The 12,510-nt window shown below is 42.1% G+C and overlaps 1 protein-coding gene across 2 annotated transcripts in view; it reads left to right on the top strand.

Annotated features, from left to right (window-relative positions):
- LOC124014322 (glucosidase 2 subunit beta-like) overlaps positions 1 to 12,510 on the top strand; it is a 254,158-nt gene that overhangs the window by 81,817 nt on the left and 159,831 nt on the right. For both annotated transcript variants that reach the window (XM_046329175.1, XM_046329174.1), the window contains exon 10: positions 7,406 to 7,475. In XM_046329175.1, the coding sequence (XP_046185131.1) occupies positions 7,406 to 7,475 (70 nt within the window). The remainder of the gene's footprint in view (positions 1 to 7,405; positions 7,476 to 12,510) is intronic.

The raw sequence follows: 12,510 nt of genomic DNA, 5'->3' as shown, positions 1-12,510 counted from the left end.
ATCACTCTTTCTCTCTATCACTCGCTCGTTCTCTCACTCAATCATTCTCTTTCTCTATATCACTCTCTTTCTCTCTTTTTTTCTTCTCTCTTTCTCTATCACTCTCTCTCTTTCTCTCTCTCACTCTATCACTCTCTCTTCTCTCTCTTTCTCTTTCTCTTTCTTTCTCTATCACTCTCTCGTTCTCTCACTCTATCACTCTCTCTCTCTCACTCTATCACTCTCTCTTCTCTCTCTCTTTCTCTCTCTTTCTCTATCACTCTCTCTTTCTCTTACTCTATCACTCTCTCTCTCTTTCTCTCTCTTTTTCTTCTGTCACTCTCTTTCGTCTCTCTCTCTGTTTGTGACCGTGTGCTTTGGGGGGAGACTATCATAAGGTGGGATCATCCCCCCCCCCATCCCAGCATGCACATGCTAGTATACACACACTCACTTTCCTTCTTTGTTTATCTGACTGTCTTTTGGGAAATTTCTGATAACTTAGATATCGCTCTGTTCTGTTTTTTAACACGATAGGTTTCTGTGTGTTACTCCAATTACTCACCACTTCGAGTGTCAGTATTTACACACAGTTTGAAACCAATATAATTGAACGTTTACGCAGCCTTAATGACTGACATGAAGAAGTGACTGACTATCTTCTTCTTAAAAGAAGCAAGAGCAGATCTTAGGTTGACCGACTTTTTTTTCCCCCCTCGAGAAGCTCCACTTGTGGATCACTTATAAAGACAAGATATTAATGAGTGTGTTGGCTCTCTCCTCTAATACAATCTGCTATCCCACAAAAACCCTCCCTTCCCCAACAGCAGAGGATGCCAATGTGTGCATTTCTCCCTTCACTGTGTTTTACTTCCATTAAAAAAAATCTGATCAATTACGAACAGGGTATATAAATCAACCTCCATGCCCATCACCCTGTACCTTCGGGACAGGAGGACCCTCCATGCCCATCACCCTGTACCTTCGGGACAGAAGGACCCTCCATGCCCATCACCCTGTACCTTCGGGACAGAAGGACCCTCCATGCCCATCACCCTGTACCTTCGGGACAGAAGGACCCTCCATGCCCATCACCCTGTACCTTCGGGACAGAAGGACCCTCCATGCCCATCACCCTGTACCTTCGGGACAGAAGGACCCTCCATGCCCATCACCCTGTACCTTCGGGACAGAAGGACCCTCCATGCCCATCACCCTGTACCTTCGGGACAGAAGGACCCTCCATGCCCATCACCCTCGGGACAGAAGGACCCTCCATGCCCATTCTGGGACAGAAGGATGCCCATCACCCTGTACCTCGGGACAGAAACTCCATGCCCATCACCCTGTTGTTTCCATGCCCATCACCCTGTACCTTCGGGACAGAAGGACATTGCTGAAACTGCTGCTCTTGTTGTTTCACGCACACACGCACGCACGCACGCACGCACGCACGCACACACACACACACACACACACACACACACACCATTTTTGTAACGGCGTTCGTCTGTTGAAAGAGGAGCGGACCAAAATGTGGCGTGGTGGTTACTCATGTTCTTTAATGAAAAAATAATGAACAATACATGAAATAACTAAATAGCAAAACAACAAACGAAACGCGAAAACCTATACAGCCTATCTTGTGAAAACAAACACAGAGACAGGAACAATCACCCACGAAAACACTCACAGAATATGGCTGCCTAAATATGGCTCCCAATCAGAGACAACGATAAATCACCTGACTCTGATTGAGAACCGCCTCAGGCAGCCATAGACTAATTAGACACCCCACAAAACCCCTAAGACAAAAAACACACCACAATAACCCATGTCACACCCTGGCCTGACCAAATAAATAAAGAAAACACAAAATACTAAGACCAAGGCGTGACAATTTTAAAAGGCATACAATACTGTATCTCACTTGAAGTGAGTAGTAGAAATTAAGTGTAATTTTCTTTAAGTGTAATTCTGTTAGCTGTTCACAGTTCTCACATCATATGGTCCCTTCACATTGGTGCTTTCGTAGTTCATAGTTATTAGGATCCCCAATAGCTGCTGGATACTAGTGGAAACTATTTTTATGTGTCTGTGTGCAATAGGAAGGAAATTAGAAGTAGATTTGTGAGCCAATGCTAACTAGCATTAGCGCAATGACTAGAAACCGACAGGTACGATAACATATGCTAGTTTACTTCCTGTCATTGAGCTTAATTGCAAGAATCTCCCTTTAATGGCATAGTGTGAATGCCCTTTGTGCCATCACACTAGATAGCCTTGAATCATATATTATGGAAAACCATCGTTAAGAAATATATACTGTTAAGCAGCGCTCACGTGCTACTACTGGGTGAATCACACAGTGAGTGACGACCTGATGTGGTTGAGGAAACAACTTTTAAAAGTTAAGAGCACAGCATAACATTTAGGAACATGTAGCCTATGAGGGACCGAAATGTATTCTAGGCTAGCTACTTATCATGCACATGTTGTGCTCTAGAAACTAATATGTAACCCTGTAAATACGTGTATTTATTATAAAAAGATAAAATGTCATTGAGATTACAAAGTCATTTGTGGAATATTAAGTTGCTACATTGTGTAAAAGCATTATTTCCTGTTGAGATGCGTTACATAGAAAATTGTACCCTGTCTCTTTAAGAACATCAAGTTTGTGAGCGACAACATGCAGGAGACCAGTCATCCATTCATTGCTTTCTTTCCAGCCTAGTCTCATAGACAAGACGTAACATAGTAAGTGTCAAACCGAGATACTTAAATTAGTATGATATGTTTCGTTTGTATTAATACATAAGACATGCAAAAAACGGAAGTAGGAGTGGAGTTGGTCGGAGTGGGCGCATTTAACTTTTCAACTACTTTTTAGCTATTTTGCAACTACTTAGCATGTTAGCTAACCCTAACCCTAACATGAACCATTATAGCTAACCCTTCCCCTAACCCTAACCTTAACCATTACAGCTAACCCTTACCCTAACCCTAACCTTATCCATTATAGCTAACCCTTCCACTAACCCTAACCTTAAGTCGCTCTGGATAAGAGCGTCTGCTAAATGACTTAAATGTAAATGTAAATGTATTATAGCTAACCCTTCCCCTAACCCTAACCTTAACCATTATAGCTAACCCCTACCCTAACCTTAACCATTATAGCTAACCCCGACCCTAACCTTAACCATTATAGCTAACCCCTACCCTAACCATAACCATTATAGCTAACCCCTACCCTAACCTTAACCATTATAGCTAACCCCTACCCTGACCTTAACCATTATAGCTAACCCCTACCCTAACCTTAACCATTATAGCTAACCCCTACCCTAACCTTAACCATTATAGCTAACCCCTACCCTAACCTTAACCATTATAGCTAACCCCTACCCTAACCTTAACCATTATAGCTAACCCCTACCCTGACCTTAACCATTATAGCTAACCCCTACCCTAACCCTTTAACTTTACTCCTAAACTTAACCCTAACCTTTATTTATTTATGTATTTTTTACCCTTTGTTGTGGTTTCCAATTGGTAGTTAGTCTTGTCTCATCGATGCAAGTCCCGTACGGATTTGGGCGAGGTGAAGGTCGAGAGCCGTGCGTCCTCCGAAACACAACCCAACCAAGCCGCGCTGCTTCTTGACACAATGGCCACTTAACCCAGAAGCCAGCCGCACCAATGTGTCGGAGGAAACACCGTACTCCTGGCGACCGTGTCAGCGTGCACTGTGCTCGGCCCGCTGCCCCCATGGGTAAATTATCATATTTATTTGTACCACTTGTGACTGACAAACCTACATGCCAAGTATAGACCCTATTATTGTGGTCTGTGCAGGTTATTGAGAACTTTCTCTTTTCGTGTTTCCTCAGTAGGTTTCTTCAAGGAGAATGCCCCCACTTCTATATCAAAGATAGTTTTAAAAAAACATAGCAGTACATAATATAGTAATACTATAGTATTTATATAGTAAACTGTAAATACGAGTGTATAGTATTTTAATATCTTTCCAAATACACTATAGTGTATAGTATACAGTAAAATCCACAAAAAACTGTCTGTAACAACTAACTATAGTGTCTGGTATTTAGAGATCCTCATTCTGTTAGATCCCCAGAAAAGGTCTACATTACACTAACACATCCATCACAACCATTCTCTCGCCAACCTCACTGACCTGTAACCAGAGAGGCCCGGATGCCCTGAGACCTGAAATCACTACCCCATTACGATGGAACAGCTCGTCAGAACGGCAAGAACAACAGAGGACGAGGAGAACGAGGAGTAGGATGCACTACTGGCCTACTGCTGAGGGAATTCAGTACATCTCGCTTACAAGAGGAGGCCTATGTCACTCACAGTTGGCTGTCAGAAATATAGGTCTGCCAAAAAAGGAAAAACAAGACGTGGGGATTTATTTTTATTTATTTTTATTATTATTTTTTGCATAATTTGATATTGTCAGTCGAATTTGGACCTCAGTCAGTGCATGTGGGCAGCTATTTAAATTGCACCAGTTCCCTTTTATGTAAATGTTGATAGCCCTCAACCCCCACTAAGCTTTTAGCCATCTATTTTGTTACGGGCTGTATCTATAAGAGAAGTCTCTCAAGTCGGTGCTGTGGGTAGGGTACCAAATGAAGTCTGTTTGATAATAATAAACTGGGAATTATCTGCTTGTCAATTAATGAATGGTTTCTAGTTTATGTTCCCATTTCATTTACCGCTGCCTGACTTTCTCTCGGTTGACACATACTCCCAGTGCCCCATTGCATTTCCAAACAATAAAATACACTGGCAAGGGGAAGGGAAGAGACAGAGCCTTCAATGTCCCTACTGTAGTTTATAGTCCCCTACTGTAATTTATAGTCCCTACTGTAGTTTATAGTCCCCTACTGTAGTTTATAGTCCCCTACTGTAGTTTATAGTCCCCTACTGTATTTTATAGTTCCTTACCGTAGTTTATAGTTCCTACTGTAGTTTATAGTCCCCTACTGTAGTTTATAGTTCCTACTGTAGTTTATAGTCCCTACTGTAGTTTATAGTTCCCTACTGTAGTTTATAGTTCCTACTGTAGTTTATAGTCCCTACTGTAGTTTATAGTTCCCTACTGTAGTTTATAGTTCATAGTTCCTACTGTAGTTTATAGTCCCCTACTGTAGTTTATAGTTCCTTACCGTAGTTTATAGTTCCTACTGTAGTTTATAGTCCCTACTGTAGTTTATAGTCCCCTACTGTAGTTTATAGTCCCCTACTGTAGTTTATAGTCCCCTACTGTAGTTTATAGTTCCTTACCGTAGTTTATAGTTCCTACTGTAGTTTATAGTCCCCTACTGTAGTTTATAGTTCCTACTGTAGTTTATAGTCCCTACTGTAGTTTATAGTTCCCTACTGTAGTTTATAGTTCCTACTGTAGTTTATAGTCCCTACTGTAGTTTATAGTTCCCTACTGTAGTTTATAGTTCATAGTTCCTACTGTAGTTTATAGTCCCCTACTGTAGTTTATAGTTCCTTACCGTAGTTTATAGTTCCTACTGTAGTTTATAGTCCCTACTGTAGTTTATAGTTCCTTACCGTAGTTTATAGTTCCTACTGTAGTTTATAGTCCCTACTGTAGTTTATAGTTCCTTACCGTAGTTTATAGTTCCTTACCATAGTTTATAGTTCCTACTGTAGTTTATAGTCCCCTACTGTAGTTTATAGTTCCTTACCGTAGTTTATAGTTCCTACTGTAGTTTATAGTTCCCTACTGTAGTTTATAGTTCCTACCGTAGTTTATAGTCCCCTACTGTAGTTTATAGTTCCTTACCGTAGTTTATAGTTCCTACTGTAGTTTATAGTTCCCTACTGTAGTTTATAGTCCCCTACTGTAGTTTATAGTCCCCTACTGTAGTTTATAGTACTGTAGTTTATAGTCCCCTACTGTAGTTTATAGTCCCTACTGTAGTTTATAGTTCCCTACTGTAGTTTATAGTCCCTACTGTAGTTTATAGTCCCTACTGTAGTTTATAGTCCCTACTGTAGTTTATAGTTCCCTACTGTAGTTTATAGTCCCCTACTGTAGTTTATAGTCCCTACTGTAGTTTATAGTCCCCTACTGTAGTTTATAGTCCCGACTGTTGTTTATAGTTCCTACTGTAGTTTATAGTTCCCTACTGTAGTTTATAGTCCCCTACTGTAGTTTATAGTCCCCTACTGTAGTTTATAGTCCCTAATGTAGTTTATAGTCACTACTGTAGTTTATAGTCCCTACTGTAGTTTATAGTCCCTACTGTAGTTTATAGTTCCCTACTGTTGTTTATAGTTCCTTACTGTAGTTTATAGTCCCCTACTGTAGTTTATAGTTCCCTACTGTAGTTTATAGTTCCCTACTGTAGTTTATAGTCCCTACTGTAGTTTATAGTTCCCTACTGTAGTTTATAGTCCCTACTGTAGTTTATAGTCCCTACTGTAAAAAAATAAACGTTTGAGTCATTTCCCCCCTCTGTCTCAAGAGCCCTGTGTTTCTGTCAGCAGTGTCCTTGTGATCCTTAACAGGTGTTTAGTCTCCTCAGAGAAAGTGACCCACAATCCATCTGACAATGTCTCCCATTCAAAGGGCTAGAAAAGTCACTGCCTCTCTGTGGTAGGAAGACAACACCATCACATCCTCAAACCAGACCTATATTACATGGTCCCTGGTGTAGACATGCCATATTTAGTCTAGTTAAGCATCAATGGTGCTCCACACCAAAAACAAATGCTTTGAACTGCACATATTTAATGTCACTACAGTATCATTTTGTTGGGGGGGGGGTGCCTGTAAGCATCAACAAAATAAATCTACACAGCCGTAAATACACAAAGCACAAATGTGACCTCTCAAACTGGAATTAAGTATGCCGTTCCAGTGATGTATTTCAATATTCAGCACAGGTTATACAGTCTAATAATTCACTCTCTTTAAAGACCCCCCCCCCCAAATTGAAGGTTGAATTTGATTTGACACATTTTCCAAATAAACACTTGCTTCAAACATGGTACAACAAATTGTATCAACCCCCCGCCGCCTCCCCATGCGACCAAAACAGCCACAGAACCCAGGCATGGTGTTTTGTGTCTGACTGTCTATTGAGAGACACCACGCAGAGACTCACAGCTATGTAGCTGCAACAAACCAATGACCATGTCACAACCACAGAACCCAGGCATGGCGTTTTGTGTCTGACTGTCTATGGAGAGACACCACGCAGAGACTCACAGTTATGTAGCTGCAACAAACCAATGACCATGTCACCTCAACCCCCTGTCACACACACCCTGCTTTATAGATGAATGCAGGAGATACCCAAGGTCCTTTCAGAATACACTGTATATCTTTCACCTTGTTCTCTCTCCCCTCTCTCCTTCCATTACGTGTCCGCAGATCAAAGGGAGACGTGGTGTGCCAGGCAGTCTGGCAGATGAAGACCCCAACATCAAGGCCGCCGTGAGCGGTAAGTCAGTACGCCTCGACTCCCCTCTCCACCGTCGCCAAAACCCCCTCCACGTCATTCCAAACCATCATGTTCCACAGATCGGCATCAGATCTAGGATGACTAATCCTGTGTGTGTGTGTGTGTGTGTGTGTGTGTGTGTGTGTGTGTGTGTGTGTGTGTGTGTGTGTGTGTGTGTGTGTGTGTGTGTGTGTGTGTGTGTGTGTGTGTGTGTGTGTGTGTGTGTGTGTGTGTGTGAATATATTGCCATTTGAAAGACATGTACTGTATGTGATGGAGTGGCCATATATTACATATCTATACTGGTCATCCTCCTGATCCCAGATCAGATACTCATCATGGCTTCCTGATCCCAGATCAGATACTCATCATGGCTTCCTGAACCCAGATCAGATAATAATCATGACTTCCTGAACCCAGATCAGATACTAATCATGGCTTCCTGAACCCAGATCAGATACTAATCATGGCTTCCTGAACCCAGATCAGATAATAATCATGACTTCCTGAACCCAGATCAGATACTAATCATGGCTTCCTGAACCCAGATCAGATACTAATCATGGCTTCCTGAACCCAGATCAGATACGAATCATGGCTTCCTGATCCCAGATCAGATACTAATCATGGCTTCCTGATCCCAGATCAGATACTAAACATGGCTTCCTGAACCCAGATCAGATACTAATCATGGCTTCCTGAACCCAGCTCAGATGCTCATCATGGCTTTCTGTGTGTCTTACTCAGTCTTTCTGTCTCAGTCTGTCTCTTTCTCTGCCTGTCTGTCTGTTTCTCTCCGTCGGTCTGTCTGTCTTCATCTGTCTGTCTCTCTTTCTCTGTCTGTCTTTCTTTCTCTGTCTGTCTGTCTTTCTCCTTCTGTCTGTCTTCCTCTGTCCGCCTGTCTGTCTGTCTTTCTCCGTCCTTCTGTCTGTCTTTCTCAGTCTGTCTGTCTGCCTGTCTGTCTGTTTCTCTCTGTCGGTCTGTCTGTCTGCATCTGTCTGTCTCTCTTTCTCCTTCTGTCTGTCTTTCACTGTCTGTCTGTCTGTCTGTCTGTCTGTCTGTCTGTCTGTCTGTCTGTCTGTCTGTCTGTCTGTCTGTCTGTCTGTCTGTCTGTCTGTCTGTCTGTCTGTCTGTCTGTCTGTCTGTCTGTCTGTCTGTCTGTCTGTCTGTCTGTCTCCTTCCATCTATCTTTCTCTGTCTGTCTGTCTGTCGCTCAGATCTTGTACTGTGCACATTGACCACATTGAGCATGGAAATACAGTATAAGATGGTCCTCTGGCTAGTTCTCTACATCACACATAGACATGGAAATACAGTATAAGATGCTCCTCTGGCTAGTTCTCTACATCACACATAGACATGGAAATACAGTATAAGATGCTCCTCTGGCTAGTTCTCTACATCACACATAGACATGGAAATACAGTATAAGATGGTCCTCTGGCTAGTTCTCTACATCACACATAGACATGGAAATACAATATAAGATGCTCCTCTGGCTAGTTCTCTACATCACACATAGACATGGAAATACAGTATAAGATGCTCCTCTGGCTAGTTCTCTACATCACACATAGACATGGAAATACAGTATAAGATGCTCCTCTGGCTAGTTCTCTACATCACACATAGACATGGAAATACAGTATAAGATGCTCCTCTGGCTAGTTCTCTGCAATAGCTAGTCAGTTACCCTACAGTACATATTGTCACTTACCCTACAGTACACAGTCAGTTACCCTACAGTAGATATAGCCAGTTAGCCTACAGTACATATAGCCAGTTAGCCTACAGTACATATAGTCAGTTACCCTACAGTAGACAGTCAGATACCCCACAGTCAGTAACCTTACAGTAGATAGTCAGTTACTCTACAGTACATAGTCAGTTACCCTACAGTAGACAGTCAGTTACCCTACAGTAGATAGTCAGTTACCCTACAGTAGACAGTCAGTTACCCTACAGTACATACAGTCAGTTACCCTACAGTAGTCAGTTACCCTACAGTGCATACAGTCAGTTACCCTACAGTAGATAGTCAGTTACCCTACAGTACATACAGTCAGTTACCCTACAGTAGATAGTCAGTTACCCTACAGTAGATATAGTCAGTTACCCTACAGTAGATAGTCAGTTACCCTACAGTACATACAGTCAGTTACCCTACAGTACATACAGTCAGTTACCCTACAGTAGATAGTCAGTTACCCTACAGTAGATATAGTCAGTTACCCTACAGTAGATAGTCAGTTACCCTACAGTACATACAGTCAGTTACCCTACAGTACATACAGTCAGTTACCCTACAGTAGATAGTCAGTTACCCTACAGTAGATATAGTCAGTTACCCTACAGTCAGTTACCCTACAGTAGATATAGTCAGTTACCCTACAGTAGATATAGTCAGTTACCCTACAGTAGATAGTCAGTTACCCTACGATAGATAGTCAGTTACCCTACAGTAGATATAGTCAGTTACCTTACAGTAGATAGTAAGTTACCCTACAGTAGATAGTCAGTTACCCTACAGTAGATAGTCAGTTACCCTACAGTAGATATAGTCAGTTACCCTACAATAGATATAGTCAGTTACCCTACAGTAGATATAGTCAGTTACCCTACAGTACATATAGTCAGTTACCCTACAGTACATATAGTCAGTTACCCTACAGTAGATAGTCAGTTACCCTACAGTAGATAGTCAGTTACCCTACAGTCAGTTACCCTACAGTAGACAGTCAGTTACCCTACAGTAGACAGTCAGTTACCCTACAGTAGATATAGTCAGTTACCCTACAGTAGATAGTCAGTTACCCTACAGTACATACAGTCAGTTACCCTACAGTAGATATAGTCAGTTACCCTACAGTGCATACAGTCAGTTACCCTACAGTAGATAGTCAGTAACCTTACAGTAGATATAGTCAGTTACCCTACAGTAGATAGTCAGTAACCTTACAGTAGATATAGTCAGTTACCCTACAGTACATATAGTCAGTTACCCTACAGTAGATAGTCAGTACCCTACAGTAGATAGTCAGTACCCTACAGTAGATACAGTCAGTTACCCTACAGTACATACAGTCAGTTACCCTACAGTACATACAGTCAGTTACCCTACAGTACATACAGTCAGTTACCCTACAGTAGATAGTCAGTTACCCTACAGTAGATAGTCAGTTACCCTACAGTAGATATAGTCAGTTACCCTACAGTAGATAGTCAGTTACCCTTCAGTAGATAGTCAGTTACCCTACAGTAGACAGTCAGTTACCCTACAGTACATACAGTCAGTTACCCTACAGTAGATAGTCAGTTACCCTACAGTAGATATAGTCAGTTACCCTACAGTACATATAGTCATTTACCCTACAGTACATACAGTCAGTTACCCTACAGTAGATAGTCAGTTACCCTACAGTAGATATAGTCAGTTACCTTACAGTAGATAGTCAGTTACCCTACAGTAGACAGTCGGTTACCCTGCAGTAGATAGTCAGTTACCCTACAATAGATAGTCAGTCACCCTACAGTAGATATATTTGGTTGAACAGCGTGTTCTATTGGGTTGAACAGCGTGTTCTATTGGGTCCAACAGCGTGTTCTATTGGGTCCAACAGCATGTTCTATTGGGTTCAACAGTGTGTTCTATTGGGTCCAACAGAGTGTTCTATTGGGTCCAACAGCGTGTTCTATTCAGTCCAACAGCGTGTTCTATTGGGTCCAACAGAGTGTTGTATTGGGTCCAACAGAGTGTTGTATTGGGTCCAACAGCGTGTTCTATTCAGTCCAACAGCGTGTTCTATTCAGTCCAACAGCGTGTTCTATTCAGTCCAACAGCGTGTTCTATTGGGTCCAACAGAGTGTTCTATTGGGTCCAACAGAGTGTTCTATTGGGTCCAACAGAGTGTTCTATTGGGTCCAACACTGTGCTCTATTGGGTCCAACAGAGTGTTCTATTGGGTCCAACACTGTGTTCTATTGGGTCCAACACTGTATTCTATTTGGTTGAACAGTGTGTTCTATTGGGTCCAACAGCGTGTTCTATTGGGTCCAACAGAGTGTTGTATTGGGTCCAACAGAGTGTTGTATTGGGTCCAACAGCGTGTTCTATTCAGTCCAACAGCGTGTTCTATTCAGTCCAACACTGTGTTCAGCGTATTCTATTTGTTCTATTCAGTCCAACAGCGTGTTCTATTGGGTCCAACAGAGTGTTGTATTGGGTCCAACAGAGTGTTGTATTGGGTCCAACAGCGTGTTCTATTCAGTCCAACAGCGTGTTCTATTCAGTCCAACAGCGTGTTCTATTCAGTCCAACAGTGTGTTCTATTGGGTCCAACAGCGTGTTCTATTGGGTCCAACAGAGTGTTCTATTGGGTCCAACAGAGTGTTCTATTGGGTCCAACACTGTGTTCTATTGGGTCCAACACTGTATTCTATTTGGTTGAACAGTGTGTTCTATTGGGTCCAACAGCGTGTTCTATTGGGTCCAACAGAGTGTTGTATTGGGTCCAACAGAGTGTTGTATTGGGTCCAACAGCGTGTTCTATTCAGTCTAACAGCGTGTTCTATTCAGTCCAACAGCGTGTTCTATTCAGTCCAACAGTGTGTTCTATTGGGTCCAACAGCGTGTTCTATTGGGTCCAACAGAGTGTTCTATTGGGTCCAACAGAGTGTTCTATTGGGTCCAACAGAGTGTTCTATTGGGTCCAACACTGTGCTCTATTGGGTCCAACAGAGTGTTCTATTGGGTCCAACACTGTGTTCTATTGGGTCCAACACTGTATTCTATTTGGTTGAACAGTGTGTTCTATTGGGTCCAACAGCGTGTTCTATTGGGTCCAACACTGTGTTCTATTGGGTCCAACACTGTGTTCTATTTGGTTGAACAGTGTGTTCTATTGGGTCCAACAGCGTGTTCTATTTGGTACAACAGTGTGTTCTATTGGGTTGAACAGCGTGTTCTATTGGGTCCAACAGAGTGTTCTATTGGGTCCAACAGAGTGTTCTATTGGGTCCAACAGAGTGTTCTATT

The sequence above is a fragment of the Oncorhynchus gorbuscha genome, linkage group LG25, assembly GCF_021184085.1.
Source record: "Oncorhynchus gorbuscha isolate QuinsamMale2020 ecotype Even-year linkage group LG25, OgorEven_v1.0, whole genome shotgun sequence".
Taxonomy (NCBI): Eukaryota; Metazoa; Chordata; class Actinopteri; order Salmoniformes; family Salmonidae; genus Oncorhynchus; species Oncorhynchus gorbuscha.
This window is presented reverse-complemented; position numbering and strand designations above follow the sequence as displayed.